The sequence below is a fragment of the Sycon ciliatum genome, chromosome 12 (genome assembly GCF_964019385.1).
Source record: "Sycon ciliatum chromosome 12, ocSycCili1.1, whole genome shotgun sequence".
In the NCBI taxonomy this organism is placed as follows: Eukaryota; Metazoa; Porifera; class Calcarea; order Leucosolenida; family Sycettidae; genus Sycon; species Sycon ciliatum.
The window spans coordinates 28,817,871-28,838,730 of NC_088654.1; the positions used below are offsets into that span (position 1 = coordinate 28,817,871).

Here is a 20,860-nt window from a genome sequence, read left to right on the forward strand (position 1 = left end):
GAGTGGTGCTTTCTTGCAGGTTTGCCGAGTCGAAGGTTCGATGGACTTCTCGTGTTCTGTGGATGGCAGTCGTGAGTCAGTCAAGTGTCAAGTCGTCGACTTAGTACTGTCAATATATTATTATTACACAATGTCTCTGACATTGAGCACTCTCTGCAGCTCGGGGATCAACAGATTATGCAATGTCATGTACAAGTTCATGTACAGTCAACTTCGCTTATAACGACATTCGGCGGGGCATCAAAAAAGTGTCCTCATTCGCGAAGTGTCGTTATACCCGAAGTATCATTATGTCACTGTGTATTACAGTTGGAAGGAACTTTGATCTGGGCATGGAAATTCTGTCGTTATTCGCGAATTGTCGTTATATCCGCAGTCGTTATTAGCCAAGTTGACTGTACCGCATTACCGGTCTAGTTATGTACTGTAGCGGACATGGACATCCAGTCGACTGACCGGGGCAGGCGCCCTCAGCGCGTACAGAACATAATTCGTTGCATGTAGTGGCACATATTGATCCGATGCGACCAGCAGCAGCAGCAGCAGCAGCGCAATACAATGCTACGGCTGCATGGCCAGCGCCCTGGGGCCGCTAGACGTGCGACCGGATTTCCATGCCCACGATAGACAGTAGGTACTACAATTGTAGGTTCTCACAGCGACACGTTGCCGTTGGACACAAACACAGTACAATCATTTATCTAAACAGTAAACTATGGTACACCTCAACTCAAACTCAGCTCTGTCGAGCGTCGTTCACACTCGCTCACTCGAACTCAGCTCTGTCGAGCGTCGTTCACACTCGCTCACTCCAACTCAACTCTGTGGCTGTGCCGTTCACACTTGCTCACTCAAACTCAACTCTGTGGCTGTGCCGTTCACACTCGCTCACTCAAACTCAACTCTGCGGCTGTGCCGTTCACACTCGCTCACTCGACTACTGTAGCTCAGTACAGCTCTGTAGACTACAAAGTGTACAATCATGTAGTTCACACTTTAGTCACATTTCAGATCGTACCCTGGACCTGCAGATAGGAGTAAACTTTCAAAATAATTAGAGCAATTTATAGTTCACATGGTTTTTGTGTTTGAGTCCGTCTCTCTTGTTGTGTGGAGGTGACCTTCTATGTGACATGGTCTGCAATGTCCGCTACAAGTGGTGTTACATTAGTCGTGGATTCCAGCAGTTACCTAACAAAACCGTGATTATCTCAATACCGGTGTTATTTAGTAGTGGCGATGGTAACGCGAATGTGCGAACTTTCCTAACCAGTTACCTAGAACAGTTTCAAACATTACTGTCAAGTGTCATTTGAGAGTAGAACAGGTGGAGCAGGAGAGACACTTTGTGTGCAGCGTAGTACTGTTTTTGAGGGTCGGTGGCCTAACCGGAACGCAACTGTCGATAACACCGTTGGTGGACGCTTCGTCACACGTTCCGTCAAGTCAACATTCTGCAAGGGAATGGACAATTCGTCGGCAGTTCCGCAAAGTCGCCGTTCTGCTGGCTATGCGACCGAGAGTGGACATGTCGTCACAAGCTCTGTAAAGTCGACATTCTGTTTGGCACGCGACAGGGCACAGCACTTTACCAGATCGGTGCAGGTGGTATATTTCGGTAAGTACCAGTACAAACTATGATGGTTTTAAAATTGTTGTCTGTGCAAGACGGGCGGGCGTGCACCTGTGGTGTGTGTGTGTGTGTGTGTGTGTGTGTGTGTGTGTGTGTGTGTGTGTGTGTGTGTGTGTGTGTGTGGGTGGGTGTGTGGGTGGGTGGGTGCCAAGGTGTCGGAAGGCTACCTTCTTGCCAAAGCATTTGGAAGTCGGACTAGTTTCGGCTCCACAATCCAGTGTGTCGTTACTATAATAGCTTTCATGGCTGAGGTTGTTGGTATGTCTGTTGGCTCTGGGTTCCCAGTACCCAGTAGCCGAGGCTGGTTGGTAACGTAACTCCAATTTCACTTCAAGGTACCAGTGCATCTAGTGACTGCTTCTATCAAAGCAGCGTGCTGTCTATACTGGTTACCCCAGCAAGTGTAGGGTGTGCATAGGTACCTGTCTTGACCGTTTTATGTCGATGTACTCCGTGTCGTGTAGACCAGGTGTGCATTGGTGGTCGATTCACATGGCTTCGCCAGTTGTGTGGATAAGACAGTTATCTGGCGCAAGTCTTGATCTGTCTCATTCAGATCTTGTTCGCTATCGTTGCTATAAGAGAAAATCTGTGGGTGCACATCCAGTGCATTTGCAGATTTGCGTGCTTCTCTTGCGGGCGTATACATGGTACATGGTGTGTGTGTGTGTGTGTGTGTGTGTGTGTGTGTGTGTGTGTGTGTGTGTGTGTGTGTGTGTGTGTGTGATGTAACGCGGTGTTGTTCAAGATATGCAGTAGCATAGGCGGTCGCAGGTTCACTTTAACTTCAACGCAACCCTACCAATCAATTCTATAGGAAATGGAGCAGGTCAGAGAGAAAGAGAGAGAGAAAGAGAGAGAGAGAGAGAGAGAGAGAGAGAGAGAGAGAGAAAAAGAGAGAGAGAAAGAGGCAGAGAAAGAGAGAGAGAGAGAGAAAAGAGAGAGAAAGAGAAAAGAGAGAGAGAGAAAGAGAGAGGAAAAGAGAGCAGAAGCAACTAATGGTAGGGACCACACAAGGTGGCAGTTCCCGTCGTCTTGGGTTCACTGCCAGAACTGCGCACTGCAGAAAGAGACAGGCGGATTAGGGTTGCATGGGTAGCGTTGATCAGCAGAGGTTGTCTATGCCAATGTCGATATCATTTTTTTCCGATTTGAAAAGTACAACCTCGCACTGGTCTTCACTTCATCTAGACTATCTAGACTATCTAAAAGACACATACAAACAATAGGAGGACAGAGGAAGTGTTTTTACTCAGAGTTTCACGCACTAAGCGATCATCAGAAAACTGTTTTCTGATGATCGCTTAGTGCGTGAAACTCTGAGTAAAAACACTTCCTCTGTCCTCCTATTGTTTGAACCAGCTCTACCACTTGGTATTGAGCACTCTCTTGGACAGCCTGGAACCTCTCTGTTTTAAAAGACACATACACATATTACACAATATGCTGTCTGATGAAGTGTTTTGACACGAAACTCGGAGTAACAGCGGAAAGAGACTTGTTTGATTCATTGCTGTGTAATATTTATATTACTTGCTCTGTCCACAGGACATTGAGCACTGTAAGCAGCCTGAGGACTTTAGACAACTGTCTGAAAGACACATAGATGACCTTTTGTAATGGGTATTGAGCCATAAATAAATGTAGAAAAGAAAGGGACATATGTATACGAGTTAAGAGTAACTCTCCATCACTGTAACTGGATACTATTATACAGTCAGAAAGTGCAATAACTAAGCACAAAACTGACAGAGTACTGAGACATTCGACGTCCTGACACCTAGCTTCAACACATCTCCGTAGCGCGCCTTCTCCTCTTTTGTCTTTCCATAACCTCGAACCTTCCAAGTTGGAAGGCTGTCGGTTAGCGCTACGGAGATGTGTTGAAGCTAGGTGTCAGGACGTCGAATGTTTCAGTACTCTGTCAGTTTTGTGCCTAGTTGTTACACTTTCTGACGGTATAATATAGTATCTAGTTACAGTGGTGGAGAGTTACTCTTAACTCGTTTCCATCTGTCCTTTTCCTTTCTACTTTTTGTCATGGCTCCAACTTTATAAGAAAATCCGATGTATCACACAGCAACCTATCAAAACAGGCTGCATTCAAGCCCAAAGAATCGAACATAGATCATTATTATTATGTACACCTGACAATTGTAAATGATAAGATCAAACCATGATGTTCTTTAGTTTGACGGAGTACGGGAAAGGATGTTTCGCTGAAAGGTTCGTACAGTTTAAAAGCAGCAAATTTGTTTTTCGATCTTTGACCACTTTGCTGGTGAGCTGATCCACTCATCTCCCACCGCTTTAGGAGCTGCATCTGCACCTTAGGTCTTTTCAGGGTGTGGCGTTCCTGTGGATGCTGAAACTCAGTGTAACTGAGCTTTAAAAAACCCTGAATTGCTTTGTATACTGTAAATGTACAAATTTTCGGCAGCTATTTAATTTCGGCTATATTCGGCACCGACCCAAAACGCCTAAATTAAAACGCCGATGAAAATTTTCACAGCATCTGTCGGACTATACCATGCCCTCTACCATGTCTACCCCACGCCGAAAATATATCGCCGCCGAAATGTCAAAAATCGTGAAGTGCCGAAATTTTGCAGCGCCGAAATTTTGTATATTTACAGTAGTGCCTGAGAATAGAGTCAACTTTGCGTATAACGACACTCGGTGAGGCATCAGAATAGTGTCCTTATTCGCAAAGTATCCTTATACCCGAAGTCTCATGATATGTATACAGGTAGATGTGACTTTGTTCTGGGCATAGGAATACTGCCTTTTTCACAAATTGTCGTTATATCCGCAGTCGTTACTAGCAGACTGTATGCGCATATACATGGAATCTGATCAGTATGATCTCTACCCTAGTGCAAGCCCTGGTGCTATCCAGGGAGTCACTAAGAGAGCTCATTTGCTATTCCCTTATGCTAGCCCGGGTGCTATCCAGGGAGTCATACAAGCCCGTTTACTATTCACTTATGCTAGCCTGGGTGCTATCCAGGGAGTCGTGCAAACCCGTTCTCAATTCCCTTATGCTAGGCCGGGTGCTATCCAGGGAGTCGTACAAACCCGTTTGCACGGCTCAGGACCCATGATCCTTTCCGTTTTTCTGTGCAAGTACATGTATGCCGAAACGAGAGTTCAGAGTTGCCGCATTAATGAGAGTTCAGAGTTCCCGCAAAGCACCCCCCCCCCACACACACTCTCCTTGCTGTATTGATGAAGAAAAGCCTCAGCTCTGGCTGTAAAGCGCTGTAGCTACTGTACTGACTTGACATGCAAAGTCAATGTGAGTATGTTTATATAACCTGGTGTGAACTAGATGATTAAGACCATCCAATGTAGGGTAGTGGTCTGCCGTAACCAAGGTAACAATGACGAATGAAGAGAAACTGAATGTACGTTTATCGCTTAGTTCACAGCAACATAAACCTGTACTAGGGGTATGGTATGGAATATTTTATTTTACTTTGGCAAAAAAGACAAATACATTGTGAAGCGATGCTGATGTAGGGCGGTGCTGTGGTGTTGACTAGCTAGGCATAACAATGGTATCCTTACAAATTACACAGTGTTTTCTTACATAGTGACTATTTTAATATGGACAAGCCTTTGCACGTGTAATGGTGCGGGCTTTAGTGTAAAGGCAACGTTAATTTTAATAGAAATGTACAGTCATAATTTTACTACTCAAGAGGTTCAACATGATGACGTATGATAGTATAGAGTACCATGGAGAATGACATCATTGTCATGGACTCACTGCTTCTGAAATAATAAATAATGAGATCTTGTAGGATAAAGCGTGGAATTTATATAGTGTTTTTTTGTGGTCAAAACGTTCAACCAGCCACCTGCTCAGATGATCTTTCTATTATGATGATGGCAACAGGTGACAATCTGCTGCTCATGGCCAGTAGTTCATGGCCTGTAGTTCATGGCCTGTAGTTCATGGCCTGTAGTTCATGGCCTGTTGTTTAACGGTATGGTGGGTAATTGGTAACATGAACAGCTAATAGCACTAAGAAGGTAGACGTCGTTAAAAGTTTTATTTCTATCCTGCCGTCCCTTCTCCAGCCGTTGCTCCTGACATTCGTGGTCGTTCATGTCCACCCTAACCTTTGCGGAACCGCGCGGCTTGCAGGCGGAATAGTGGTAGTTCACGTAGGGATGTTTTTTCATGGTGACTGGTTTGGACATGCATGTACCGGTGCAGACACCGATCGAGACACGCTTACGACAGCCGCCTCGTCTCACCACGATATCGGTCATCTCTCTGCGACACGACTCGTGGTCCACAGGATAGTAACGTGGTGGTTTCAGGTGCTGTGGACGGGGTACGGATCGATAGCTCTCTCCTGTACCCTGCTGTAATTGCTCATCTGGTGTGGAATCGCCTCTTCCCGATAGTCGGGATCGTGTCCTCTCTTCTTCCCCGTCTGCTTCGCCGCTTGTTGGTTTGATGACGTCAGTTACTATACTGGATGGGGTAGTAGTCGTTATGATCGGGGTGGTAGTCGCTGTTGTTGCTTCTGCTGCTCCAGCGCTGTCAACTACAATGCCGCTACCTCGCGATGGCTTGATGGTTCTCTCAACAGTGTCCACGTCCTGTATTGCGGATATGTCTTCACTGCTTGACGGCACCAAGGCATCATGCAGTGTGGATATCTTGGGGATAGGCAGACCGATAACATTACTACGGATGATAGTCACAGTCGGCTGCAAGACTGCCAACATGTTTTTCTGACGACGATCAGCATTGGGATTTGAACGTACCATAACTATGCCACCATCGGCACCGCTGCTGCTGCGTTGGCCAGGTATTCCCGGGCCGTCAGGTCTTTGTATGGTATTGCCAGTAGGGCCGCTGCTACGCTCCGCTCGTCTGTGTTCAACTGATGACTCATCCAATCCCGTGTCCGCTGCATTCTGGTCGTCATGTGATGCGGTGCCTTGGAAACGGGTTGGCAGGGCTACACAGCACCATGGCAACACGATGGCTAACGGGAGTAGCAGTGACCAGGCGTGTTGAATCAGCAACATCTTTCCTACAGTAACGCGCACACAGTGGAATGAAAGAAACAAAATTGGTAAGTTTATTATTTAAAAATATTCAAGCACTCCAAGTAACTGTTCATATGGTAAGAGTAAAGACATTGATACAACAACTGACCAAATATATGACATTATCATAGATGGTGCAGTTAGTATTTTGAAAGCTAAACCATTGTGAACCAGTGTCCAGAAGTCGGACTGACTGCTGAACTTCCCCTTGGCAAGTACAGTATCAGGGAGATGAATTTCATATGTTCTTTTGCTAGTTAAATATGGTGTGCTGATTACGGCTTAAACAGTTACTCGAGAAAGGTCCTATCGCAACTCACTGTTCAGCGCTATTTCGACACTATCCCTTCAGGTATTCCTTTGTGTAATCTCTGCTCCTTGTTGAGTGTACCAACATTGACTCGTATATCTAGCTCTTTATCGACTGTGTCACAGTGACAACAACGTTGACTAATGCTTGATTGACAGGTCTGATAATCTCGCCTTAAAACTAGCCAAAAACACTGACGGCAAGACCTTATGAACTGAGACATCCATACCCTTTTATAGTGGCTGGCATCAGTTTGTCCCAGGACTATCCACAAAGTTCGACCATTTCAAAATCCAGGAAGGTGCGGAATATGTATATAATTATATTGTGCCAGCTGAGGGCTGCTTGGGGTGCAGAATCCCGCCGCTTAGCTCCCTCCAGTGCTGTTCACAAGTCCGATACTATCCTCTGCTCCCCAACAATCACGATTGTGGTCTATTTTCCTAGCATAGTCTCTAGCCGGCGGCGGGCCAAATGTCTAAGTATGGGCTACGTTTACCAAGCTGTGAGTCACGTGACTGAGTGTGAAGAGCCCGCATCCCGAAGTTTACCATGCTGAGAAGAGCCCGCATCCAAAAGTTAGTTCCCCAAGCTGCAAAGAGCGCACATTGCACCTTAGAATTAGGTGTGAATGCCTCGTGGCTCTACTACTACTACTACTACTACTACTACACGTAGTTCTACCTGCGAATCAGACAGACAGTGGTGGTACATGCAAGATATCGTTCAGAAAGCCAACTCTAATGCCAGGCTAATGCTACTCACGGCATACATATACATTGTAATACTAGTAGTTATTTTGTTGATTTGGGCTCTAGGCTCTACACCTAAATAATACATGTAGCACTACTAAAATAGGTGTCAGGATTTTCAGTGTCCTTCACCCGCTTTCCTGGCTGTGTCTCTCTCGCCCTCTTTGCTGTCTCGCTTATCCATTGTTTAGTATTAGGCCTTGAGGCAGACTGAATGAGCCACTGCCTCTGGGCCAGTCTGGGCCCCTGGCACAGTGAGTGCTATGCCGAGCATGAAAACCACAAGATATTACACGTATGTCCACACACTCAGATCTTAAACCATACACTCAGAGTCTGTATTTTCACTTCCAGAAGTAGTAGTATTACAACGTCTGCTAGAGAAGGGTCTATTTACAACTTCTGCTGAATACTTGGCATGAGTATAAGGCAGTGGGACAGGCCGTGTGAATGAGAGCTAAAGACTAAGGAGAGAGTTCATCACGCTCTTGTTCTACAAGTACACTGTACCTGCGATCTGCATACATATACATGGATGTAATGTAACGCCTATCTCAGCTGAGGTCGCATACATGTAGTTGTGCGACATGGTCATAATTATGAACAGTTGCAATTATTGTATTTGCTGGAGTATAAGCCGAGCCCGCATTTTTTTGCCACAAAATGCAGACACCTACCGGTACCCTATTTATCACCGTTTATTTGATTATCAGAGTACATGACTGTACATGTATACGCCGTTGCAACCCCTTTTTTGTGCGGCTTACACACCGGAAACACGGTACTGGTTGACCGTCTTTCACTCATTCTGAGTTCGACTGCAACTTGCACGAGACAGAAATTACAAATATTCACGGTCCGCCCCAGTCCGGCTAATTATTCGTTGAATTGCGCACTCATAGAGTCTTGGATATATGCGGATAACAATGGCGGCAAATTCAAAAAGGAGGCGGTACGTAGCTACGTTTCTATTACCACGTAGATGTAGATGTAAATAGTTTGCAGCGAACGCTTGAACTGCGGCGATGGAAGGGTTGCGCTAACAATAGCGGCTATTGCTTCTAATCAAGGAAATGTAATGGCAGTCCTTTGTGGCAGAGCCTAATCAATCCATGACAATCCCTCCTTGCGCCCCATACAGAGCGCTACTTGTGAAATACACGATGAGACGATAGTCCACTTGTGTCGTGGGTGCAATTAATTATTCACAACTTCAGCTCGGAACCTTCTGTCAGTCTGTGTGTCTTCTTTCCTCGGAAAGAGTCCGTGTCGCTAGCCTGAGCCAGCATTTTGATTTCGCAATCTACATACTTGGGAGCGTCATGGGAGTATTGGCCATCTGAACTGGCCAAGCAATGCATCTAGCACAATGACTCATCTCGACTTATCTCCATCTACACACCAGGTACATAAGGTGCATTGTAGATCATGTGTAAGTGAAAGTCGCAGACGCAACTGAACAGTGCTAGCCGTGTACAGTACAATTTACATGTCTGTCTGTAGTGCTAGCCGTGTACAGTACAGTGTACATGTCTGTCTGTAGTACAGTGCTAGCCGTGTACAGTACCATGTACAATGTCTGTCTGTAGTACAGTGTCAGACAGCAAGGCTACTAGTATTCTAGATAGCAGAGCACTAATCAATGTAATCAGCATGAGAATGCTGTAGCTGAGCGCTTGCTGTATTTCTTCCAGTTATAGAACACTCTGACTCGGTTGCTTTGAGCCGACTTCAAAAAATTCTTTGCTGTTCGCTTGACGTACGTCCTTGCGGTCGGTTCGGCCAGTCACTCCCAGCCCCACTGTGAGACATAATAATTAACATGATTCTTTGTTGCCATCTTCAATAATTAACATGGTCGAAGTAAATGATTGTATGTCGTTGTCCGGAGACTATTCAAGACATTCTACACATGGCAATAGTGACTATGGTGTATAACAGCTATGGTACGAGCTGGGCACTGCAGTGCGGCATCGGGTTATGTTGGTTAGATTTCCATACCAGCAACCCATGGCGAATGTCTTCCTGGGAAGCGTGAACCCATACCATGCATGTCAACACACGGAAATGCCTCCTCCGTTGGCCGCTATCAGCACACAATAACTTTAGCTTGCCAGGTAATAATCATTAAGTACCCATAGACTTGCGATTGAGATTACCTAAGCGCTTTTAGGCTATGCTGATTCTGGGCAGAGTCGAAAGCGGTCGCGAGGACGTGTTCGAGAATTATCAAGCCACAATAGTTATCACGATTCAGATAGCTACTGACAATCTTCATCGTTATCAGGTCTGATCATCAGGTCCGATCATCCGATACGCTTTAGATTAGTTACATTATGACATAGTGCGTATCATTAGGTAGCAGCTGCCCAGTGCTACTGATGATGCTGGTGATAACCTCTTCTATTTACATGTGGACTGAACGTACATGACGTGATGATGTATATGTACATGTACTTCCAATCGTAGCTGGGTACGAGTATATACTGACTTTACTATTCTCTAAGTCCCACAAACCAACCAAACCTCAGGCAGAACAAAACAAAGAGACATGTTCTCGATTACAATGTACAGTGCACACATGTACAAGTATTACGAAAACGATGAGTAAACAGAATTGGTGAATGTGGACATGAGAATTCCGACAAACGACCTATGGCGTGTGTGGCTCCCCTTTGATCGACAACGTGGCAATCTGTATCCGCGCATTCCGCCACTGTCTGTTGATTAAGTATTGTCATAACTACATGTACGACCATTACTAGGCAATGAACTTCGAGTTCAAATCAGTTGTGCCAGTGACGGTCTGTGGAGTAACAAACTCAGACATTTCCATCGGACATCGACACATCGTTCACATTGGTATTTTTAGTCTGGAGGACGGCTGAGGACGAGGTACGGATATAGAAACACAACTCTATATACAGCATCCAATTGATCACTTCTGATAACTTATAATCACTTCTGTGTATGTCGGCTCCGCGTATCTACCCGTACTACAAACACAATACTATGTGGCATGTCAATTCAGAATTGATTATCCGGAGTTCGAGGTGCAAGAGTTAGTGTAGCGGGGCGGACCTCCAGATTCAAAACAGCATTTTTCCCTGTCGCGGCTGTCTGCAGAGTGAGCGGCGCTTGGCGTTCAGTCTTGCCCCCAATACGCTTAAACGATTCTTTCACTGCATTGGTGTACACAGCGTGTGCAATCACGTGACCTTACTCAGCAGTCTAGCAGAGGTTTCAACAGGCCGGATGAGCTGGTGGCCAGAGTGGATATCGCTCTCACGCGGGGCCGCCACATGGTGGCAACCAATCTCTACGTTATCTTGAGATCATTCCTCTTGAAAATATGTCACGTGACTTGTACTATACACAAATTAGAGTGTACGTGACAACCCACTAGTATCAGTAACACCAAGAGTACATGATGTACATGTAGTCTTGGTAACAGATACATTGTACATTGTAACAGTACTATGAATTCCACCGCAGTGACGTGTGTAACAATGAATTCCAACAACTTGCAATTATGCGGTCAGTGCGAATCTGTCCAGGATTCACAGGGTGGCCGTCAATCAATAAGTTCTGCCGTTTCTAATGATACATTAACTTTGACTGTCTAGGCGCGCAGCGTTTGGACTTCTAGGAGTCCACTATTCACGACCGTAGGGGAAACACACACACTTCTTCCCTGGCTGAAGCAATCTATAGTGTCGCGATGTCAGTCCAATAAGTTTGTCTCGTTGTAATCCTCTCTCTTTCCTCCCTCTTTCCCCGATATTCCACCCCCCCCCCATGCGTATTGCGTTCAGACTAGCAACATCCTATTATCCTATCACGTGATAAAGTACCTGTATCAGTTTTGCTGAGACTAGTACTACTGGACGTGTCCTGTGTTTGACGGGAAAGTACAGGAGCAAAGGGACATGGGGGAGGAAAGCTAGAACTGCAGCAAAAATAGGTTGATAGAGAAAGAGAGAGAGAGAGAGAGAGAGAGAGAGGGGGGGGGGAGAATAGAGAGAAGGAGAGGAGATAGAGAAGCCCGAATGGGAGGTGGGTGAAGAACTGTACCCGAAAATTGCATACGTTTGCCATGGCCAAGAAAGTTATTCTCGTTTTCTATATCTGGTACCATTTGCTGATCACTAAATGTATCAAGCTGTTCGGAACAGCTGTTTAACTGCTCGGAACAGCTGTTTCTTACTGTCGTTACAACCGCAGGGCATAGGTACTTTTCCAATCCACAAGCCAGATTTAGAGTTCACCATGCCACGTATTCGCTTTGTTCATCTTCCTCACACAACTGTTGTCAGTAAACGATTAGTACTGACGTCATCAAGCCACCACAGTGGTAATACAGGCTGAAGTCAATGTGTAAAGTATTCTCCATGTGTAAAGTATTGCCCACGGCGACGTGCACAGCACTTGTACTTTCATAAATGTCTTCCTCACCCATATATAGACAGCATAGGTTGGTATGATTGTCTGATGTTCTATCTGACCAGTATTCTCTGTTTCTCGTTGCTTGTGAGTATGATGTGAGCGACTAGGAATAAAGGATGCTGTGTCCACTGACTGTACAGCTTTGTGTTGCTTTTAAACACTTTGGAATGGTATTGACCACCGGTGCACCACTAAGGAACCTGTTGATCCCTTCAAGCCTGTTGATCGGAAGTTGATCCGTTCAGTTCGTGTCGTCTGCTATGGTATGGCTTCTAAGTCATCAGGCAATTGTCCCATGCCAACCTAGCATCCCTTAGGCCTGGTACACTAAAGAAACATTTCTGTGTCCTATGATAAGGTGATCTGCACATAACCTGACATCAAGCAAATCGTGAAGAGTACAGTATTGTCGTAATCGCCCCACCTACTCACCACTACATGCACATGTACAATCGTCATCTCTGTTTCTTGCAGCATTGTTGCTGATAGAGTTGTACTGGTTTCCCTACTGGTTACGCTATAATATCCACTAAAACCACCAGTTACTAAACAAATCAGCTCATGCCATCCTTTTTTCTTTTCTATAGAGTTATCCTTGGCTCTTCATCCGAGTCCATTCTTGACAACCGGATGCCATATAATTTTGGGGTTTTGGAGGGGGGGGGGAGGCGGGTGCACAATACCAACGTGGGAACAGAAGTAGGTTTGCAGAGATTACGGAGAATACCGTAAGAGATGACAAGAGTAATACTTCACTCACCTATAGGCTATAGCAAACGATAGTTGACCCTGGCTGAATGCACCCTGCTTCGTCCAAGTCTTCTTCAGCGTCCTGTTCGATGTTAGCTCCCTGTGCGAGTGGCAACATTCTGGAGCTCGGACACATGGATTGCCCGTATATCAAGGACTTGCCCGTCCTCCTTACTCCCCGCTGATCGCCTTGCCTAGCTACACCCAGCTTACATAATTGCATGTCGCCAGCAGTATCACCTTTGCAACGGTCTACCTACGTACCTCTGCTGCTCATGAAGCGGGCCTTGTCTACCTACCTTCCACTCATAAACTGCACGTAACGTTGTGGCGAGACGGAATGAGCCAGGTTAGCAAACAGGAGTGCTGCCCAGTCATTCTGACATTCACGATCGCACACACGCACCTGATTGAAACGGTATGTGCGCTATTCTGCTTGGGATGAAAAGTGTCAGTAGCGAGCACTGTGGCAGTATCGGGCTGTGTGGCAGTAGAAATGTCCCCTGCAGAGAGGAGCGAGGAACGAGCGTGCAGACACCTAGTGCGCAATATCCTAACACAGGACAAAACAGCGAGTTGTGAAGTGACAGCGATCCAACAGGAGCCACGAGCTACGACCGGAGCCCCAGCATTGGGGAGGTCCAATACACAACCGCATTTGGACAATCGGGCCAAAAACTGACACGATCTCCCGTGGAGTTAACGGTTCTGGCAGGCACTGGAATTGTAGTGGAAATGCCAGTTTGTTTGGACGCTGATCACAGGGGACAATGCTGAGTGTGATCATTGTGATAGGTTTGCTATGGCATGACCAGCAGCAGAGATCGGTTAGAATTGGGAAAAACGACTGTCATAATCCTGAGACCTGGGGTGCACGCCACGGTGAAGCCGATGCTAGCATGGTCATTCACTAGAATTGTCACTCTTTCCACGTTCCAGGCGCAGTGTTTTCATGCGACAGCAACAGCTTTTACTCATCACACGTGTATTTCGAATTCGTGACAGTACACACGATTTGCGGGCGATGAAACTACACTCCCTACTGTCTTTGCATTATGTATCGTAACAAGCAGAACGCGTGATCATGAAGCTCTTGCCTAAACCTCACGACCTTACGCTATGGTGTTCATGCATCACATGGATCGATATAAACACACACTTCAAGAAGACGACATTCGAAGGAGAAACATAAACAAAGGCGCTGCACTTTTTGGCACCAGTTACGGAATTCAAAACAATGTGAAGGCAGCCATGGTATGTAATGATACTAGAAACAATGTTTGTGGTTATGTCACGGATGGTCGACATGCACAACGCTTGTTATTGGTGATGCAATGAAGAAGAGAAGGTGTACTTAAAGTGTACGGGCATGGCGGAGTAACTCAAAAGCCTCTTCCACGGGCAAAATAAACAAGAATTCTTGTGATGAATGAAAATACTATCTGCATAGCTACGATGTGTAAGACAAACTCAGCTGAAGATCACGTCACAAGAATGTGGCAAACTCAACTGAAGATTATGCGCATGGCGGAGTAGACGTATATGTACATGCTAGCACATATACATGTATGCAGGATGATAGGATGGCCAAATATGCTGGTGTGTCGGAGAGGACAATGAGGCACACTGTATCTCGGCTGCAGAGCACTTCATGTGCGACCATAGCCTAGGGAGGATTGCGCTGACCACAGGTGGCTGGAAGCCTATGCATACATATACTGACATACGTTTTGGCAATAGCAGTGATGGGATGCATGGGCATTACCAACTCAATTATTTGAACAAAGGCAATATCGATGTTATAGATACTGAAGTAGTAGAATATGAGCTACGGCAGCACCTGTACAGGTACATGTATGGGCTTGTCTGCTAGAGATACTCGCACTCTTCTGCAACAGCAGCAACTGGGTGGTGGTTTTCGATAAGAAGAATTGTTCGCAGTTGTGCCAAGTAGCCTGTCGATCCGATAGTAGATACATGTACATTCTCTAACTTGCAAGACCTTCTGATCAGCATGGTCAGGGTGACATGGCCGGCACGATCAATTACACACCATTCCAGCAAAATCCTCTGAGACCTACGAGTGGTAGACCGAGAACATGGGATTCAGTGACCTGAGATCAATACAGTATTCACATCACGACCAGAACAGTAGAAGAAAAGAGTCGATCGTGAGCGCATGTGATGTTGTTGTTATTGTCTTTGTGTACTACACAATCATAGCCTCGGCGAGGCGAGCCAGTACCCCTGAGCATGATCCACGTCGCTGTAGGTCACCCAACAGACATAATCAGGATTCGGGGCCTGAAGACCACCTACCAAGCGACGCGGTGTCACCTCTCTTCACAGGGACACCTGCGACTGTAGAGATGCACGCACTCATCACCTCATCTGCATTGACCATTCAGATGGACTGCTGTCAGTAACCAACGTTTCATTTCTACACCTACTGTTGATTACTAGTATACTTCACTTTCGCATGTTCTGATTGGTGAGAATAATCTGCAATACGTGAATTACAGACATTGGAAACTTGGTATTCATATCATAATTTAAGGCACTCATATACTACTTGTATGAAAACTTGGCGATGCTGAGTCGGCGCGCGTGTGTGTGTCTGTGTGTGTGTGTGTGTTTGCGTGCCGACACATGTGCACACTGGAGGTGTGAAACAATATGTTACAACCATCTGTAATTCTGTACCATTACTGTAACCATGCTAGCTTCGTTCACAGTTTAGTCCGATGTGACGTAATGACCTGACGTAGATACTCGAGTGCGTTCTGACAAAGCTGAGATTCTAGTAATTGTCCGTAGTGACACCCACTTAAAAACTCACTGATAACGCAATGAGAAAATGTGTGTAAATCAAGCAGTTCTATTTGGGGTGCTGGATTTCACGTCTACATGTACTACACCGAACACAGCAGGCGGGACATCACAGCGGGTCGTCATTGTGGGCATGGCTGCTAGAACCACACGGACAATCGCTATAACCTTAGCCAATCATCATATTCGCTACTGGCTAGTGGTATCCACCATGTTAGCGATCATCTAGAAGAATCACTTTCGATAAATTATACAGAATAGCGACTCATAGTCACTCATTGCTAGTCGCTAGTGTCCCCCATGGTACTAAGGATCCACATGTAGAACAGTCGCTAAAGTCACTCGTCGCTACCCGCTAGTGGCTAGTGTCTTAGTGTCCAGCATGGTAGGGATTTGCAATAGTCGCTATAGGCACTCGTCGCTACTCCCTAGCTGCTAGTGTCTCGGTAGGGATTCGTATGACAGTGATTGAACTGAGCTGACACAATGTGTCCACCACAAGCGCACCATGGGAGACGAAAACGAATTGAACGTCTTCTTATCAGTTTATCTGCAAGTTTCACGGTTAAAGAATTCCATGGGTGAGTGAGGTCTGGAGTCCATGACCAAGCTCTCTGTTCCCTCTGTTTCTGCTGTACTGTGTTAGACAGTACATTGACGTATATCTCAGTTGGTGTCCACAGCACCCAACGCCTGCCTTCAGGATTCTCTCCTCGCCATATCATGTAGCCTGGTCAGCTGTGTTTTTATCCCAAACTTTAATAAGCATATCATGTACCCTGGTCAGCTGTGTTTTTTCCCCAAACTTTAATAAGCATATCATCGATAAGTCTTGATGTTGCCGTGCCTATACAGAATATCAGGCTCCCAGAGCTGGGGGGGGGGGGGGGGGGACTCTGCACGCTCTCCATACAATGTCAATATTTACAAAATGTATTCTCGGTATTATAGGTGTCTGCACCGACCTTGGCTTTGGGGAGGTATCAAGTGATCTTCAATCAATGTCACGCGGGTGCCGTCAAAACAAAAATCTTAGACAGTAAAAGCATGTTTGGTACCAGCACAAACTCCCCAGGCACTGACCGTCTCTACCGTCTATTTCATATCGGACAGTTTTGGATGGCCGTGATGTGACGGGTATGGTTGCGGGCATATAGGCAGATGGTATTGCTATCCGGCTGGTCTCGTGTGGCTTCGAACTGCTCGGAGCAGTCACGACTTTGCTTTGAGGATATGCTACCGAGTAGCATTTTGGTATGCATTAACCGTTAGTCAGCGAGTGGGTCATTGTGTTGAGTTCATTGTAGTCGTCTTCCACTCACAATAATAAACTGCAGCTAAACCATTGCGTGAATGAGCGCGAGTCGGAATCGTGTTGAAAAGTTGAAATTCTGATCGTGCCAGAACAGTGTGTGGTGGACGGCCTGTCATGACGCTTGTCAGAAGACGATCCTCTAACTCTAGGACCAGAAAGAGAACGAGAACCAGACAGTGAGAGCGAGATTTGTCCTAGGTTACTTGAGTAGTTGTTAGTGTAATGCATGAGAGCCAGATCGAGGGTCGAGTTCTGCAGTTTTCACGTAGCCCAAGCACGCTGCTACTGCGCCCAGGCCTTTATTTTTGTGTTGTGGCCGATCTTCGCACCTTCTTGTGAGATGTAGCAATTGCAGACATCTGCTCTTATGAGTTATGTCTCAGCATTTTCTTTCCCCGGACGCCTACTACTAGTCAAACAGACTATGGACAATATCGGCAGAAGGTTTAGAGGGGAGATAAACATACTTAGAAACCAGTCTACGGAGATGAATGTCCATCACCTTCTGCTACCATGCAATCGCAGTGGCTCTCACGTTACGAAGATAACACTGTTTGGGTAGCAGTAGTTTCATGCAGGTAGTCAGCGTCAGCGAAGCATGACATTACCATCTCCCAGAACCAAGCATCCCAGTCCCATGTGTTTTTTTGTTTGTTTTTGTATCTGTTCTATTTTACATCGCAAGTCAAACGGGCAATCATGCCCACTGTTATCATCACAACGGGCAATCATGCCCACTGTTATCATGACAACGGGCAATCATGCCCACTGTTATCATGACGATGGAAGGGGAGAAAATATTTTAAAATGGTATGAATGACGTGGATAAGTGGAGTGAATAACACAGCGATCTTAGGAATCTCTCAGGATAAGGACCATCTTACTTCGTACTAGTAGCATGGGCCAGTAAACAGACCACAGGGTCCAGGCAAGTCTTGATGTGATTAACGCAGTGCAGTACTCCGCCAGTGTGTACAGTAAAACCTCTAACTAAGGACCACCTGCCACTAAAGACCACTTTCTCTGGCCCCCAAGGGGTGGTCGTTAGTCACAGGTTTTACTATACATATAACACCATAATGAAGTCATTATTATTTTTCCTATTTTGTAAGAGGTTTCCCAACAGGCAATGTTGCCTTTTTACTGGGAACCCTAAATGTGACTTTGTGTGAACGCGAAACAAAGTAGGCAACCCGACCAGGCGACAAGATTGAGGCAGCGCATTCCACCTGTCGGAAGTCGCAACGGTTGGTTGAAACATTTGAGAACACACATCTAGTAGTCAGCAATCTCTTGGAAGAGAATATTATGTACATGTATATTTCATGGCTTTTCGAAGGTAAAAATCCTTACCCTCCATCTCGCCTCTGGGACAGTCACCCGGGATGCTTACGACCCTATTCGTCGTGGCTGAAAGGATGCAATCCCCTTCCATGTTCCACATTGCCACGATCCAACAGGTGGGAATACCAAACAAGGAAACATCGGAGGAGCTCCAGCGGTTGCCGTGCATATCTGTCATAGTGAACGGATTTACCTCGGGGAGTGTGAGGTGTTGTGATGGTTAGGACAGTCTTGTACAATTATAGACGCTTCCGTACCTTTGCTGAGTGACCCGTCTGGTCACACCACTCGGTTTAAGCGATCCTCGATGGTTGTTTGCCCTTTTGCAATGCGTACTAGTATTGGTGCATGTCCATGTTTAGAGCAGAGTGAAGATGCGAAGGGTTGAGTAGCGGTAACGTTGTGGATTGAGACGTGTGCAGCTGATAGGGCATCATGCTGACTAGTCCTGGACAGTGCATGATAGATGCTTAGTATTACTATTAACTAGTGCCAACCCCACATGCGGTTCGCCTTCTCACGGGTAGATCTACCCTAACCAATCTAGCGGATATCATGACGGAATATGGACAATTATGAAGTGGAGCGAACAGCGGGTGGAAGGCTACTCCACCTATTGGGGACAAGACTTCTTCGCCTGTAATGCTACAAGTACAAATGATTCAAGTCATGCCCAATGTAGTCATCGCACCCTGCTTGCCTGGTCTCGGAGTGTGAGAAGAGCTGTCAAACGTTGTTGTGACCATATCCTCTTGAATGGCGTTGAGTGAGCGAGTGATTGAGTGAGTTTTTGGAAAAATAGGGCCAGTTTTCAGTTGAGCTATGCCTATGGATATGGCGTCTGAGAGACCCCTCTGAGAGACTGGCCGGGCCATCTTGCCGGAAAACATGAAAGCTGCCACTATCGGGTTTTAGTGCTGCTTTTCATCTGCCAACTAACTAACTTGCCACATTGTAACCATACCGTTGCAGCGTCATGATACGCTACATGATACTAGTACACGATCATCGCAGCAGGGGCTGCACGTCATGTGCCCGCAGCCTAGCACCACCCACTATGAAGGAGGTTCGTATCCGTGACTGCGGACTTCGCGTGATGGTAATTGACAAGACTATAATTGCACTGCGAAGAAGAGGTTGGTACGACTTCGGCGATACGTGGGGAATTGTGTGTTGCTCCCTACATGGGAGCTCGCGCTATTCCTGCCGACTTGAATTTTCATTTGACTGACTCACGACTGCCATCCAGAGCACACGAGAAGTCCGTCGAACTCTGCAAACCTACAAGAAAGCAGCACTCCCTGCTCAATACTAGTACCCAGTGTTTCGGGGAATTCACCCCTCATCAATTGAGCTTGAGTAGGCTGAGGAAGATTGTGCCTGAAGAGCACCGCTTACAATGTATAATATAGTGCTCTTCAGGCACAAACATCTCCAGGGATACAAACTTACAGAGACGCTCCGTTTGCAGCGCGACAAACACCTCGTGAACATCAGATGACAACTTGAGTCAGTGTCCCTCTTGGAGGTGCTGAACAAGCGCTGAGGACCGTTGGCCATTCACAACGTTGTTTCCTCCAAACCATCTAAATCCCGCGCCCGCACAGGGGACAACAATGTGAAGAAGAAGTTGGTGCGACTTCGGCGATACTTGGCGAATTGTGTGTTGCTCCCTACGTCATGTTTGCTCCCGTTATTCCTGCCGACTTGAATTTTCACTTGACTGACTCAATCCTTCAATTTTGCTGTTCAACGTTTGTTTAAATTTTGTTTGCTCTCCTTGCTTTCCTTGCATTGAGATCATCAGCGCTTTGTGCGTTCAATAAAACACCTTTTAGTATTAGTTATGAGAGTACTAATGCATCATGTTCCAGTACAGCTGAACTGAATCAAGAAAGATGAAGTATGGTGATACCGATGCATGCGTGGTGAATAGTGGTGTAGAGCTGTATGTGTGGTGAATGTACAGGAAAAAAGAGTACCGGAACTCCCCCCAATAAACTTTGTTTGGTGCTGCAAATTTCAAAGCTTTTTCGTGCAGAATCTGTCAATGTTTTTTTAAAAGTGTTAGTACTACAGCATTACCCGTCAATGCTTAGACCTGATGCTACGATGATGAGAACCCCTCACTACCACACAATGTCATTGTAGTGACTCTCCACACATTCGCACCACTACAGAATGCACATTGTATCCAGCTTGTCTCTCAATTCTCACACTTCTTCTCGTCACGTTTATACCTCACCTCACCGCATATCCACAATGTACAGTATCTTGCTCGTCTTGCCTGCTAGCACCCAGTTTGTCTTTAGGTTTACTATTTCACCGGGCCGAGGATAGAGGCCATGCCCGAACATGCCCGGTGAATCTACAATCTACATGTACTTGTAGTTTGCATGGAAGAGACC

At 46.0% G+C, this 20,860-nt stretch overlaps 1 protein-coding gene across 2 annotated transcripts; it reads right to left on the reverse strand.

The window, feature by feature from the left end:
* Positions 1-4,858: 4,858 nt before the first annotated feature.
* LOC135828414 (uncharacterized) lies at positions 4,859-13,467 on the reverse strand. 2 transcript variants are annotated; one of them, XM_065340864.1, is made up of 2 exons: positions 12,975-13,467; positions 4,859-6,690 (listed from the first exon to the last, which is right to left on the reverse strand). In XM_065340864.1, exon 2 carries the CDS (start codon positions 6,683-6,685, stop codon positions 5,606-5,608), a length of 1,080 nt encoding a protein of 359 aa, XP_065196936.1. In that variant the 5' UTR covers positions 6,686-6,690; positions 12,975-13,467; the 3' UTR covers positions 4,859-5,605. The 2 variants fall into 2 exon arrangements, with proteins under 2 accessions (XP_065196936.1, XP_065196937.1); XM_065340865.1 differs by lacking the exon at positions 12,975-13,467 and adding an exon at positions 7,027-7,514.
* Between the last annotated feature and the right edge of the window lie 7,393 nt (positions 13,468-20,860).

Coding starts and splice junctions, on each gene's coding strand:
- LOC135828414 (XM_065340864.1), bottom strand. CDS start 6,685: ATGTTGCTGATTCAACACGCCTGGTCACTGCTACTCCCGTTAGCCATC.